General features: G+C 37.7%; 1 protein-coding gene across 1 annotated transcript in view; it reads left to right on the top strand.

Moving 5' to 3' along the window:
- Dhc93AB (Dynein heavy chain at 93AB) overlaps nt 1-16505 on the top strand; it is a 169222-nt gene that overhangs the window by 115056 nt on the left and 37661 nt on the right. The window contains exons 50-60 of the mRNA XM_071591717.1: nt 1713-1825; nt 1950-2143; nt 3251-3470; nt 3836-3997; nt 4099-4298; nt 5195-5351; nt 7040-7228; nt 7872-8111; nt 9597-9830; nt 10975-11101; nt 15595-15728. Coding sequence (XP_071447818.1) covers nt 1713-1825; nt 1950-2143; nt 3251-3470; nt 3836-3997; nt 4099-4298; nt 5195-5351; nt 7040-7228; nt 7872-8111; nt 9597-9830; nt 10975-11101; nt 15595-15728 — 1970 coding nt within the window. The remainder of the gene's footprint in view (nt 1-1712; nt 1826-1949; nt 2144-3250; nt 3471-3835; nt 3998-4098; nt 4299-5194; nt 5352-7039; nt 7229-7871; nt 8112-9596; nt 9831-10974; nt 11102-15594; nt 15729-16505) is intronic.

The following is a 16505-nucleotide window of genomic DNA, read 5'->3' as shown; positions in this document are numbered from 1 at the left end:
CTTATAAGTAATTTATTTTTTTAGCATGGAATGCATTTTCATATTTTATAGTAATTAATATGGGAAAATTTGTTTCTCTCAATGAGTGTTTTGCAATATGAGAAAGTTTCTGGAACAAATTACGCTCATTAAGCTTTCAGAAGGGGAAAATCATCTCATTGAGACCTCATCTAGCTAAGATTTCCATTGAGAAGATCATCATGCAATTGGTATGGAGCCTTAAGTTTGAAGGATTAATATTTCATACCTATGGCTGAAATATTACAGGGAAATTTGTCATCCGGGAAATTTTCTGTTTAATGTTTTATGATGCCTTTTGATGTTTTATCACAATGAACATGCCCCAGAAAGTGCAACATACATCATTCAATTGACTTTGAACTTCAACCAATCACCAAATACCATTTCCATTTAATTTTCTTAGAAGAAACACTTTAGAAGACTTTTGGATGGCCATATGTGATTTCAGTTCCCTTAATGCCCTTTTTATCTTGCCATCGAGTAAACCTGGACCTATACTATCCTCATCTATGTCATATTTTCCTATATCCAAGCTGGATGATTTAATGTCTTTACTATATTTTCTATATATTACTTTCATCTCTCTTGAATCTTTCCTTGTTCAATTAATGCTTTTCCTGACTTATCTTTGATTCTGCTCATATATGTATATTTAACATAGTGGTGGAATGCCATCATACCTCTGTGTGTGTTGGAAACAAGTAGCAGTGTTACAAGGAGATTGGACAACGAGGGAGGAGAGGAAGGTATTTTCAAGAATGGAGTGGGTAAACACAAAATCACAGAGTGAAGACTATGAAAGGGCAATTGAAGTAAAAATTTGACCTAAAATAGTCAGCTAGTAAGCTGATACCATAAATACCCACGGTTCAGTGCCCTTATTAGTGGTGGTTCCATTGGTGACACGTATTTCAATTCTGTTTTGCAATTTAAGGATTTTCACGTCTAATTGTAAGAATGTTCATATTATTTTCCAGTTAAAATGTTTAACTTTTCAAAATAGTATATGCATTTCAATTATTATATTGGAGTGTTCTAACATTCACATCATACATGGTGTGTAAAAAAAGTATTGGGAAAAGTTTAGGAAAAATAGATTTATTTCAGAGGTTGATACAATGCCAAAAAATTCTTCAAAGTACATCCCTTGAGCCTTGACACACTTTTACCTGCGGCTTTTCCATGACTTGAGAGCTCTCTGTTTGGCAGATACTGGAAGCTCCTGGGGTGCGCATGCAAGCTTCTTTGATGGCACTTAGGGTCCCATGGTGGTGTCCTTGAAAGGAGAATTTCCCTTTTGGGAATAGGAAATAGTCTGCTAGTGCCAACTTGGGTGAAAGGGATTGGGGAATCATCGCGATGCAATTGCAGAAGTTCTTCACTAGCGTACACTTGATTCTGCTCTTGGTTGTTGGTAAAGATCTTCAAGATGAGTTTAGCATAGATCTTTCGCATCGCAAAATTTTCAGTGATAATGGTATGCACTGTCATCTTATCGATGCCATTACGATCTGCGAACAAGCATACACTTAACCAATGGTCTGAATTCAGCAATTAATGCACACGTCAGGAAAAAATTATTACCGATACCTTTTATACAAACCTCATGGTTGTTCATTTTTTCCTACAACATAAGTATTGTTTCATATTCATGCTATAGTTTTTCATTTAATCCATTTGTTCATTTTTAGAAATGCTACAAAAAATATTAGAAAAGCCTTTAGAGAAAAAAGCTGGCAGGAATTATGGACCTCCTGGGAACAAGACCCTAATATATTTCATTGATGACATGAATATGCCAGAGGTAAGTCAAGATTTAGAAGAGAATAGTTCCTCTGTCACTCTTCTATTCACTCCTATTAATTGCTCATATTTTTAAATTATTTACCAGAGATGCTAACTCAAGATGCTAATTTCACTCTTTTCAGGTTGATAATTATGGTACTGTTCAGCCACATACACTGATAAGGCAGCATTTGGATTATGGTCATTGGTATGATCGCACCCGTTTAACTTTGAAAGATATCCACAACTGCCAATATGTCTCTTGCATGAATCCAACTGCTGGTAGTTTCACGATAAACCCCAGGTTGCAGAGGCATTTTTGCGTTTTCTCTGTCAGGTGAGGGTTTCATATCCTTTAATGCTATCCTCGAATTTAATAATCATTCAAGTATTTAATTATTATCTAAGTATTCAGATTTGGTTGAGGACACCTTCAGCTGAAAATTTAACTCAATGATATTTTGGGTGTCCTTGAAATTTTGCTGAAAAAAATACTGGTTGCATGGCCAAGGCAAATAAAGCCCTTGAATCATATTAACAGAGTGCTAGTCAGTAGAGGCACAAAACAAAACTGGATTGTGCATTGGGATGGAAAGGGAATTGCTCCTGAGGGAAGTGTGGAGGCAGATAAGGGTAGAAAGAGACTGAAATTTAAAGATAATTTTAAGAGAGGAGGAGGATACAAGGAGATCAAGGGTTAGGTCTGGGACAGGAATGGATGGAGACAGTGACTGTGATGGTGTGTGGCTCCTGCCTCCGGAAAGATGGTGGTGCTTAATCTTGGAGAAGGATAGGAGACTTCATAATTTCTATTTGGTTGATATTTGGTTTTTTTGAAATGGTTATCGCTCAGTGAAATACATGCTTGAGTAGGAGATGACAAAATGAGAAATTACCAAAATAAATGTAATTATGACAATTACATACTTACCTCAAAGTTCCAACTACTAGAACTTGAAAGTGTATGGAATGTTCTTTATTTTAATAGTCTTATGAAAAACATATTAGTAAATTATCACACTCACTTTCTTACATTTCAGAAGTGATAGTGAAATTAGTGATAGTGAATCTTTAGTTCTTAAATATGCGCTTTATGTATACATGTACATGCACAGTACCAAATACTTAATTATTTACTGGTAAATGTCAGCAGAACTGAAAATATACCAGATGCTAATGGACATGGGTGATATATGAAATGGCATATGGATTGTTGAACTTGGAATCGGATCATTCAGCAGATTTCCAATTTGAGTCATGAAGATTTGAAGGTTGCTAATATAGACTTAAGCACCATTGAAAAAAATATAATGTTTTAACTCTTCAAGTTTTTTATTAATTGAAAAATATTTTAGCAATCAATTTTGAACTATATTTTTTGAATAATTCACTGTGCAGATTTTTCTTAATTATTATTGAAATTGATAAATTGCCATGCTTATAGTTTCCCAGGAGCAGATGCCTTGCATACCATTTTCCATTCCATCCTGTCTCAGCACTTGGGGAGCCCAGAGCATCGCTTTGCCCAAATTGTTGCTCGGCTGGCTCCCAGGATTGTGGCTGCAACACTCTCTCTTCACCACAAAGTATCACAGATATTCCTGCCTACAGCCCTCAAGTTCCACTACATATTCAACTTGCGTGATCTTTCCAATGTGTTCCAGGTGAGAAGTTGCTCAAGATTAACCTAATGGGTCTGAGTACACAATTAAGTTTAAGTGAATAAATATGAACCAAAAAAGAGGTACTTCTTCCTTGTAAGCATAATTTTGATTAAAATTGGGCATAAGATAAAAAAAGTCACTTGGTCCAAAGAATAAATTTCATGCAGCTCATTGAAAATGGTTTGACTAATGATAACGTAAGATTAGTTTCATATTTGTGCAGCATCTTCATGGGTTTGCAATCGATTCTTGCAAATCATTGGAACTTAATAATGATATTTTCACTGGAGCTAAAATCATGTAAGTACCATTTGATTATGTTTTAATTGGAAATGTGATCATTTCTGTTTGGCTTAATATTTCAGGGTTTGCTATTCAGCACAAATGAATGTCTTGTGGCGCCAGTTGACTTAGTTAGACTATGGCTTCATGAAACACAAAGAGTGTATGGTGACAAACTAACTGATGACAAAGATCTTGAAGCATTTGCCAAGATTCAGGCCGATTTTGTAAAGAAAAATTTTGAGGTAATTGACTAGTCTTTGGAGTATGAGACATGTTTTGTAGTTTTACATCCATGTATTTTAGTTCATGCAAATAATTATTTTTTTCTCATATATCACTGCAGGAAGTGGATGAGGCTGCCGTGAGTGAGAAGCCTAACATATATTGTCACTTTGCCTCAGGAATAGGAGAGCCTAAGTACATGCCAATCACTGACTGGACATGCCTTGCAAAATTATTACATGAAGCTTTAGTTTCATACAATGACCTTGTAGCAGCAATGAACCTAGTCCTCTTTGAGGATGCAATGATGCATGTATGTCGGTGAGTAATGTTTTGCAACTAAATCAACTGATTTTGTTTATTAATCTTTTATGATCCTCTTATTAAATTGCTCTCTTTACATTTGTATAAAGATAAACCTTGACATTAACTAACATTAAGGTTGTTTAAGTGTGGATTAAGTGCTGGATGTTGTATCTACAGTGTCAAAATTTTCTGGTGGAATTTCCTTACCATAAATTCAATGCATTAGCAAGCTCATTTGAACGTTGAGTAGTTCTTTAGCAATTGTATGTATCTATTCCCATAGCTTTGTTCAATTGCATTTCCTTTAATACCTTCCCCATGTGGCAATTAAGTACTCCCGCTAGCATAGTTCTAGAGGTCATCAGAATGCACAAACCCTTCACTACGCATCAAGGTTATAGTGAGTGGTGGGGGGTTTAACTTTATAGCATTCTATCTTATATTTTGAGCTATTGATTAGTGTAATAATGATTTAGTTACTCCTGGAAGTTAAATGTGCAGCATGTGGCCCTAACCGGGGGTCACAAACAGGACCTTTAACGCCAAAATTCCAACCCATGGCATATGACAATGATTTTTTTTAATTAGCTGAGGGTCTAAAACTTTTGTCCTTTCATTTTGAATGCATGGTAGTATTGATGTACCGCTACTCTACAATGGTTTTCTTGAATCAATTCGGATTAAATTAGAGACAGAGAACTAAATGAATGTGAGCAGGAGTGATCTACAATATTTGACTGGTCTGTGGAATGAAAAAAAAGAGTTCCGCTCTTTATTTTTCTGTTTTCTCATAAAAGATATTTCAGCATAAATATTTTATGAATTAATAAGTACCATGCTAATCTTTAGATTTTCATTTGGCATTTGTTTTCTGTTTGTCTCAAATTTCTTTGGATAATCTTTGCCCATAGTATCAATCGCATCCTTGAATCACCCCGAGGAAGTGCTTTATTGGTTGGTGTCGGAGGCAGTGGGAAGCAATCCCTGGCACGTCTTTCTGCATTCATATCCAGTTTGGAAGTGGCCCAAATACAGTTGAGGAAAGGTTATGGTGTGCTGGATCTCAAGGTAAGGACCTATTGATGCATAATTACGAGGTACATACTTTGAGAAAGTAATTGTTCTTTGGTTCTGATTGAAGTGGAATCTTGCTTAAAGAGCACCTCGCACAATGAGAAATTCACATAACGAGCAAAAATACTTTTTTTAAAATGACTCAATTAACAAGTGACTTTTTGCATAATGTGAGATGAGGAGAGAGATTTCCCAGAATTATTGCATGCCTGCAGCTTTTGTTTGTGTTTAGAACTCGTTTCACCAGCATCTTAGTGCCACTAAGATGCTATGACAATTTTTCCAAATTTGTGTATATATTACATTGCCACAATTTTAAAGTGTAAAAATGATTTACCTTGACCAGTATTCGAACCTTGATCCCTTGATGTTCAGTCGAGTGATTTTTCGAGTTAAGCTGCCAAGGGATCGGACACACCTCAGTAGCATAACTGGCTAAAGCACTTGGCCAGACATCAAGGGATCCAGGTTTCGAACCCTAGTCAAGGTGGATGATTTTTACACTTTGAAATAGTTGTATTGTAATGCACATCAGTGGATAATTCCATTAAAAGTTACTGTTGTGGCATATTGTGCAGATTCTTAATTGTGTTCATATTATTTGTGGATTTTTTGTGCAAAGTTTAATGATATTTTTTGCATAGTTTCAAAAATCCCCCTTAAGAAAAAGACCCAAGAAGACAGTTATAAGAGAAGAAAAATAACCATTGAAGTGAAAAGTAAAATCAATAAAAAGCAAGAACTAGATGTCAGCATGACTGATCTAGCACACAAATACAATTGGTCGGCAACAAGGATTTAAACTATCTTCAAGAACAAGGACAAGATTGAGGAGATTGAGGAGTTGTTCCTCATATGGATGAATGAACAGCAATTGCAAGGCAATACTATTAATGAGAACATCATTTGTGAGAAGGAAAATTTTATTTTTGCTGACTTTATGAAGAAGATGCCAGAATCATTAATGGCCGCAGGCAAAGTATTTGAGGGAAGCAGTTGGTGTTTAAATAAGTTTAAGAGAACAACTGGCATCAACAGCATTGTGAGGCATGGTGAAATAGTGAGCTTCAACTCAAATGCAGCAGAGAAATTCATTGGTGACTTCAAGAAGCTCATATATTCCTGAGGGCTACCTGCCACAACTGATGAGGCAGGTCTCTTCTAGAAAAAGATGCTGAAGTGAACCTATATAACAGCCGAAGAGAAGGCATTGCTCGGCGACAAGCCAATAAAGTTTTTTTTAATTTATGTTTTCATGCAATTTGTTGTTATCATTGATGATTGGCAGTCATTTTTTCACCTTGAGAGACTCTATATGTTGCATATTTAAAACTTCTAAATATAAGATAAATTCATGTTTTTCAGTGCATGTTCATTGAAAAGTGAGCACTAGATAAACCAATTCTAAAATGCTAAAGTAAGGTTTGTGAATATGCATATTATGTATTGTGTCAGACATGCGGAGTTAAAAGAAGTGTGCAAGGATTAATGGGGCATCCTCGCTAACACAGTAAAAGGGAGTAATTTTCTTTCCACAATTGAAAATCAGGGTTTTCTTGACTTATCCTAAACTCAGGGTGAACAGAATGAGGGTATTTATGAATTTTGGTTTGTTACTTATAGTGAAAAGTATCTGTTCCAGCAGAAAGGAAAAATAATTGTCTTTGATTTACTATTTGCAGACTGAACTTGCAGCCCTCTACCTCAAGTCTGGCTTAAAAAATGTGGGTCTCGTTTTCTTAATGACAGATGCTCAGGTTTCTAGTGAATCATTCTTAGTACTGATTAATGATATGCTTGCCTCGGGGGAAGTTCCTGATCTATTTCCAGATGATGAAGTTGAAAACATAATTGCTGGTGTTCGGAATGAGGTGAGTTTTTCTTATAATGTGTTTTATTATAATATACAGTAAATTAGTAATATTATCCATGGAAAATTGTCATTGCTCTTTGATTATTAGTAGAAAATCCAATATATTCTAATTCATAATTTAGAAGAGCAGCTCTCTAAATCCTACAACTACATAACCACAGTAGGTGCTAGAGCTGCCACATGTTAGAAGTTTACATTGTATATATTATTTGCTCATTAAATTATGTGCCATAAGTCTTATCTAAGAATTTACAATTACTGAGTTTATCATGCAGTTGGGGGTCACAACTATCTACTTCCATTTAATATCATTTTTTTATGGTTAAGGAGTGTTGGTATCACAAATAGTTCATTAATTGTACATGTTCTCACCTTGATATATTTAATCATCCATGTTTTGAATATATATATATATATATATATATATATGGTGGGTCGTGGTAGTCCAGGGGGTAGAGCGTTGAACTGCTGACAGGAGGGGCCCGGGCTCGTTTCCCAGGCAAGGAACTCTGGGCACCTGCAGCTCCACCCAAGCTACGTGATTTTTTGGGTACCAGGTCTTCCTAGTTATATATATCTGGTCATATATATATGGAGAGAGAGAACTATCTTGGAATGGAATGTAATTATATTTCTTGTAGGTGAAGGGAGCTGGGGTAGCAGACACAAGGGAGAATTGCTGGAAGTTCTTTATAGATAGGGTGCGCAGACAACTGCGTGTGGTGCTGTGTTTCTCTCCTGTTGGGTCAACTTTGAGAGTTCGCTCACGCAAGTTCCCAGCTTTAGTCAATTGCACTGCTGTCAATTGGTTTCATGAGTGGCCACAGGAGGCATTGGTGTCTGTGTCTAAGCGTTTTCTACAGGAGCTGGATGTATTGCCTGTAAGTGTCTAAATTCACATTTTCATGATTTTCAATACTTAAATTATCTCTAGAAATTTTCTCCTGATGATAAAATATTGGATATATTTTGGCTCTTTAAGAAGCATTAATGATTTATGGGCGAATGTTCAGCAGTTGTCTAGTTATCTGAAAATATCCCTTATTCGAGGCAAATACTGTCTACTTCAGAAGCCTAGTGTTTGATAAGTTTTCTACAAATTTTGTTCCTACTAAATGATGAAGTTGGTAATTTCAGTGACTTTGTGGGACTTATTCATTACAGAAAGAAAAATTTCAAATTTGTAAATTCCACTGTATGTTTTAATCATACAGCCCAGGTTTCAATGCATAATATAATGCTCAGATACATTTTCAGATTTTATCTTCAAATAAATATATTTTTGTCATGGGGCAAAGGAATAAGGGGCATACCTTTGCCCCATGAAAGGAGGTATTTTAGGATTGGACAGGAGTAGGGTGGGGAGGGCATACAGGGAGGGGATAAGGTTTTGCACATTAGATATGTGATGTGCAAATGTGATCACACATGCAATGTGGAAAAACTTATCCCCTCCTCGTATGCCCTCCCCCACCCTACTCCTGTCCAATCCCAAAATGCCTCCTTTGCCCCATGACAAAAATGTACGTATTTGAAGGTAATGTTTGAAAATGTGCCTGAAGATAATACCATTAATTGAAACCCAGGTTGTAAGATTAAAACATATAGTGGAATTAAAAAAGCTGTAATTTTTCTTACAGCCTACTCAATTGAATTTGAGTGTCCTCATGAAATTGTTCTTATTTTTTGCACTGTGGTGATAATTTAATGTGCACAGTAGAGCCCCCATATCCATGGACTCTGTATCTATGGTTTCAGTGTTCCATCGTTCCATGTCTTGTTGGCTGTAGAATATTAAGTAGTGAGTACCAGAAATGAGAGATACTTAATCTTCAAGTGCACACTATTCCCAGTAGTGAAATCTTAGGGGCCAGGGTCATCTCTTTTTGTCGTCAGGAGCTGCGCTAGCCTGCTAATCATGTAGACCCATGGCATTGTACTGATTTTGATTTCTGTGTACATCTAGTATTCACTGTTTAAAGTTGAAAGTAAATCACATTTATGATTACTTTGCAGCTAAATGTAATGCCAATGAAAACTAGTGCACTCTACAACCATATCAAGTAACAACATTTGTTAACATCTTTATTAAGTATTAATAAATTGGTTAAATCACCACTGCAGGAAATTAATTTATAATTGGTGATGAGTTTGATGGTTTGTGAATATGGACAGGGTGTTTAAAGGATAAAAATTAGCTGCCATATACCTCCTTATTATTAGAACCCATATACCTTGGGTTCTGCCTTTACAAATTGATGAATGGAACTGAAAGTCAGAATCAATGTTCATGCATGACAACTACATTTTTCTTTGATAAATAATAGTGATGATGGTGAAGTATGCCTGATCCCTTGGTTTTGCAGGAGGTGTTCAGGGATTCAGCTGCTCGCTTCATGGCTTTTGCTCACACCTCAGTGAATGCAGCCTCTCGTGTGTACCTGGCAAATGAGAGGCGTTATAATTACACTACTCCAAAATCATACTTAGAGCAGATCAGTTTATATTCCAAGTTGCTGAGACAGAAAAATTCAGAGCTTACTGGCAAAGTGGAGAGACTGGAGAATGGCCTGGAGAAATTGAAGAGCACCTCTGAGCAGGTATGCTCTCAAACTCTGACACATAATGAGTAAATATTATAGACCATAACCATTACTGAAAACATGGAAATTGACAGTTTGCTACTCCCTGTTTAGTCTGAATGGGTAGTTGAAATGCTTTGTTATGAGCTACCTCAGATACATTTTCATCCTTTCATTGATAAAATCATCATTCATGCAGTCTGATATATAGTTATCAAGGAAATGCTATCACAATAACTAATGTTTATCAGTAGTAACATGTAATAATAGTTATATTAATAAAGTAGATAATTTCATTAAAATCATTCATATGTTCCTCCACATTTAAAAAAAAATTACATCTCTTGCAAGAACACTCAATACCATCGGTTCTTCATTTGCCAGATGCAGTAGAGCACCTGATGCCAGGTGATCCTATTGATTGCCTATTATTTGGGCCTGGCTGAGGCTAATGGATATTAGCCTCAGCCAGGCCCAACGTTCCCTCCCCTTCTGTCCTCTCACATTCTTTCCCCTTCTTGCCTCAATGTTAACAGCTCATGGCATTTAATTCCATTAAAAAGGTTTTCCTGCTACACACTTGTAATAACTCATTTAATGTATAATCATATGTACACTTGCACTTTGATGAGTCTTCTAAACTATTGATTTGCATTTGTATGACCCAAACAAACAACTGCATGTACTTCAAAAACAAAAAATCTTACTTTTGTCACCTTCATAAGGATTAAAAAAAGAGACGCAGCCATCTAATTAGCTGGGAAATGTTTATGAAAGCATTGACTGAATGTCCACTGGGTGCTTGGCTTTTATAGCATGATGGTGTAGAGAGAACCCATCCATGCCCACTATTTGGGAGTTGGTGGTGACCTTGATTTGTTGGCTCTGTGGGAGGGCCATGGTGGGAGGGATTTGGGGATGAGGAAACTAGAGCAGACCTTCAAAAGGACATTTCAAGTGGATCATATTCCGCCACCCATGGAAGCTGGAGGAGATTCAGTGTCTCCTGAGTTTTGGCGTTCTCCACTGATCATTGTTATTTGATTTTGGGAGAGTATGTCGATGCTCTTGGTAGAAGTTCATCAGTGTCTTTTTAATTAGTACATATATTTGAGAACTATTCCAAATATTGCTGCCTGAATATTTGTTTTCTTTTTCTTAGGTGGATGATTTGAAAGCCAAATTGGCCATTCAGGAAGTTGAGCTGAAGCAGAAGAACGATGCTGCAGATGCCCTTATTGAAATTGTGGGCATAGAAACAGAAAAAGTTTCGACAGAAAAAGCTTTGGGTGTGTTTGACATTCTTTCTTCTCTTACTTTTCCTGTATTTCTTTCTGTTGTATGTACTATATTGTTTCAATGGCTCTAACATCATCTGAAAATCTCATTATCATAAGTTATTCACCCTCTAATTCAGTGTATGTCAAAGTAGGAGAATAGAAAACACTGCTTCTAAAGTACATCATCACATGCTGTACTTTAATTTTCATTGAGTCCATTCAGTTATTGCTTGGATTTATTATTTTTGGAAAACTATGCAAATGGCTATTAATTCATTGGTAACAATTACAAATTGGACTTTATTTGGCATTTTGCAATGAACGTAAGGGACTGAATATAATTACATTAGGTTTTATAAATGTTATTAATGTCATGATTTTACACATGAGTTTTAAAATGTTGGATAACAATAATATTTCTTAATGGTAGAAAATGGGAACCTCCTCATGGTTTCCTTGGAAGCTGGCTAGACCTGCTCATCAGTAAATGTCTGTGAATAAGGTAACCAGTATGGCTACCTCAGTCAGAAAGTACTCCTTCGGGTAACCAGTATCATATGGTTATCTACTTGTGCCTTATGAGATGGTTATCCTGGTGGAGTTCAAATTGGTAAAGCAAACAAAACATTCAATTGGTTGAACTCACATGGAGTGGCCCTAAGAGGGAAGGGGGAGAGCAGACTGATTCTTAACTAAAATATATCAGTTTCTGAGCAAAATAGGCTTTGATGAGAGGCAACCCAGGGAAATACAAGTTTTTGGCTTTCTCTCTGGGAAAACAGCTCTTCTGTTCTAAATGAATAAAGAAGGCCCTAGCAGGGACTTCTGACCTTGGCCTGTTAGTTTCCTGGCTTGTGCTGCAGTTAAAAGAATGGACTGGTCAAATGACACCTCTAGGGAGAAGAACATGGCAAGTAGACTGCAAGAGTTATAGGCCAAGATCATACAGGTCAGCCTGCAAGCATCAGGAATCCATTGTGTGGTGGGCTACACGATGCCTTGGTTTATACCCAGGGCACATAGCTCCAAACCATCATACACTGAATAAAAAATCTTCTGCTTACCATCAAACTGCACTTTGTGTTCAGAATATGGGGACCTATGTTGACTGAGAAGAAGCTCGTTGAAAAGATTTGGGGTATGAGGAAACATTTTTCTTCCTTCCTTTAGCTGTCCGATTTCTTTCACTCCCCCCACCTAATCTTTTCCATCTGCCCCTATGACAAAAGTTGTTGCAAAGTCATCTATAAGACTTCAAATCAATTCAATGGTGATACTTCAGCTGAAGCCATCTTTAAAGATTATTGTAACATCTGCCAAAGTAATGTGTATGGGCTCCTTTCAGTTGCAGGAAGAGATGCGAAGTATTTCTGAGAGGTAAAGAAGTTGTGCCAATTTAGATCTCTAAGGTATGAATGGTTCTCATGCTGAAAAAGTGAGACTTGGCCGAATCCAGGAACTACAACTCTGTGGCCTGTCACACAGTTGCATATAAGTTGCTCACAACCTCTAAGAGCTTAACCTCTAACACAGCCAGCTAGTGTGTGAGGTGATTTATGAGCAGAGTGGCATTTATTTCAGAATGCAAGGAATATGTGCTCATTGATTGGTGTGTCTGCTAGGGAATTCATAAATTCAAGCACAAATTATCAATGACGAGAATGGATGACTGAAAGCTTTGAATATCTCTTCGCATGAGTTATTAATCACCATGTTGAAGCTGGCGGAAGGCAATTAAAATATTCCTGTTGCCACTCTGGACAATATGCCTGATATTTTGTTCTAGGAGGTGAAACATTTCAAAAGAGCTGAAGATGCAATACGTGACTCCTCCTGTACTGCATCTCTTCTCTCCCTTAAGCCAGATGCAGAAGGGGATGTATGGTCAGGATCCCATCCAACAGGAAGCATATGTTTGCCCTTCCTTTTTGCATGGATAAACCTAGGATGTGTGCTCTCAGTGTAAAGAACTCCGGCCCTGCACTGGATGGCAATAGTGGGCTGAAAATAGGTATAAGAATGGAGTACATATTCATGAACTGTGCAACAATCTGCCTGGTGAAAGGAAGATTGTGAGTGATGAGAAAGACATACAAGTCAATTAAGGAAGCACAATCAGCTATCCTGATAATGAAGAGATGTAGACCTTATTTTTGTAGATGACCTTGCTGCTCCCCAATGTTGAATGTGGCAGCTGAGATTAGTGAAAGACAGACTTACCCCAAAATACCAACAGATACAACTGAAGTTCTGTGCTGTTCATCAGGAAGAAGATTCTTCTCATGAGCATGTTTGTGGTTCTGAGCAAATGAGTGGCAGAGACTCATAGGGGAAAGGATGGCCTTCTATTGCATTCTTTACCCAAAATATTCCATTTCAAAAACGTAGGTGGTAGAGGGCTGGTGAGTGTCTTAAGACAAGAGTATTTGTGGGCACAGCATACTGAGAGTCGTGGGCATACACCCTCTGTTGCATCTTGTGGAAGATTGTGAGATGGATGAATGGCAGAGGGGGGTTTAATACCTTTTAGCAAAGAGGGACTCCATTATAGACTAGGGCCATTCCCCCATGGAAATGTAAACAACACTTCTACTTTGACACTGAAGGTTCATGACCTCAAGCTTGAAATGAAGATTGCTGAGCTGATCGTGTCTGAGAAAATCTCAAATAAGCCCATGCATAGATATTTGTAATTAAACATGGAAAAGTGTGGGATATTGAAGGATCTTGCGTTCTCCTTTGCATATTTCAGGTCTTGGGTCTGAAACTGAGTTTTTTATCCTTACATGCCCAGATGGTGTCATTAATACACTTTTATGCTATCATATTTTAGAAATAGTGTGAATGAAACCAAGGGCAGAGAATGCTGAGGCTGACCAGAATCTTAGAGAGTTACTTTTACTATTAATGAAGTTATAAGCTATAGGACAACAAGTTAGGAACAAATTTAGACTTCATTGCGGCTATGCTGAACTTTTAATTGGCACCAATTTCTCTGTGGGCATAAATTACTATGTCACTGTTCTAGCAGTAAATCCTTAGATTTGTAATATATACTTAACTAGAATATTTTCAAATTTGGTACAGCTACATATAAAAAGTCTTACCTCTTCTTAATCCAACTTTCCCAACATACCAGCTTCCCCAGCAATGTGAAAATCCTATGGAACAGTTTACTGGATGCTGGACCCTGCATAATCTGACTGCTAGTCATAGAAGGATTTGACCACCAGAAATTCTGGCAAAGCCTGGTCTTGATTGACAACGATAGACAGGACAAAGGACAAATTCCTTTGTTTACACTTCTGCTGTAGTTTTATAACCTATGATAACCACTGCCCCTATCTCAAGAGACTTTGATATAATGTGCTTGCTACAGTCCATATTTCATTCAATATTATTTCATATTTTTCATGATACAGAGAAAATTTTTAAATTTGGTTATAATTGAGTTTTTAATGTATAAATGGTCAAACAGAGATGTGATGCCTATGTAAGGCACCCAAGAAACTTTACAATAGACAAATGATTAATCACAAGCCAAGTTTTGGAGAAAGATTTAGAAGTAAACAAATTCTTTGATTCAAGGAACCAGATCATGACTTCATATTTTACTGTAGAGTTTTTTGATTTATTTGCACAATATCTCTGATTGACATATTTGCCACTGGCAATCCTGCCACTCTATACATCCACTTGTGCATTAATTGCAGTATGCCTATTGAAAGTGCAACACAAAAAAGTTTGTGTTAAGTGTTCAATATCCTCTGTCCACTGATAGAAAAGAGATAACTCCAAAAGCCACCATTTTTATTGATTATTTCATTTGCCAAGGGTATAGGATTTATTTTGTCTGTAGGGAGATCTCTGAGCCATCCCATTCACTCAAAAAAGAATTTTATCTATCACATCGCTTATCTAGGCAAGACTTTGCTTTGCACACCTGGCGGTCTGGTCTTTATGGGAGTAGCAGTCAGTTTTTCTGTTGGCCAGCATCTAGTTAATTTTTCCTCAGCATTGTCACATTGCTGGGGAAGCAGGCATGTGGAGTAAGTTGAATTGGGAAGTGGCGAGATTTTTTATAAGTAGCTGTGCCTGCCTTAATCCATTAGTAGATAAGAGAGGTCGACATACCACTTTTGGTTTGGTAACAGCAATGGGCAGACCAAAATTTGAATATCAGGTGGCTACATGTGAGAATTTGGAAGCAAACGCAAATCCTCACTAGCTAACAGTAGACTCTTAGATCAGAAATGTCTGTTCGTGTAATGCGTGCATGCAGATTGAAATTACTGATGATAATCTGCTGGTTAAGACAGGTTTTTCATGGGCACTTAACACCATCACACCTCAAAGCCCCACCGAGCATTACACATATGCAGTACAATAAAACATTTTAAAACCCCAAACTTGCTGCAGAGTAACTTCTGATGATATCATTCTCTGAAATATGCATGTTTTTTGTACTATCACATGCTCATCATATTTGTACCTTTGTCTAGCCGATGAGGAGGAGTGCAAGGTTGGCCTTATAGCTGAGGAGGTTAGTAAAAAGCAACAAGACTGCGAGGCAGACCTTGTCAAGGCTGAACCTGCACTGCTTGCTGCACAAGAGGCTTTAAATACACTCAATAAGGTTGGAATGTGAATCTATTATACTTTATAATGGTAAACTGGTAAGGGTTTGGTTCAGTGGACTCTGAAAACTATTCCCTAATTTTGTCTTCTCCTAAGGGGCACTCTAAGCATTAGACAGCCATAATAATTGAAGGAGGTATCGTGGTGGAAATAATGACACCTCCTAACAATTAACAAAGTTTATTGTGCTCAGAAAATTAAAACCTTGATGAGGCGATTGAACAGTAATTATTCAGTAAATATTCGGCCGTGCGGTGGCGAAGCCAGGAGAGAATCCTTCACCAGGAAGCAGCGTCCTTGGGTTGACCACGATGGCGGCGCGCGTGACGGTCCAGAGCCAGTCAGAGAGAGAGAGTGGCTCTGGCGGCGTGGTTGCGCCCTGGCGGCGGACCCTGGTGGCGAACGCCGGAAGCCAAAACACTTGCCGGCGAAGGCGCGTTCGCAATGGCGCTCAATGATGATTCAAGGGTTGAGCCGCCACACCACCCCCTTGGTTGTTTTATAGTCCCTGGTGGTTAGTAGACATTGGAAAAATTGTGGAAACAGGAGGTGATAACGGGTGCGCGGGCAAGGAAGGAGGGTGTAGGGGTGGTGGAAGCATGACAGGTTAGGTAAGGAAGTCAAGACAACGAAAGAAAAAGAGAACAAAAAAGAGAAAATTATAGTTGAAATTATTCAAGATGCGACGGAAAGCGCACGCGTCTCCCAGATCGGGTCGTCCGTTCGCTGCGCTGTGTGCGCAGTGCAGCACCTGGGGGCTGAGGGTCTGGCGGTG

This window comes from Hetaerina americana, unplaced genomic scaffold (assembly GCF_022747635.1).
Source record: "Hetaerina americana unplaced genomic scaffold, ioHetAmer1.1.p SCAF_5, whole genome shotgun sequence".
In the NCBI taxonomy this organism is placed as follows: Eukaryota; Metazoa; Arthropoda; class Insecta; order Odonata; family Calopterygidae; genus Hetaerina; species Hetaerina americana.
Note: the sequence above shows the minus strand (reverse complement) of the source record. Positions and strands in the feature narration are given on the sequence as shown.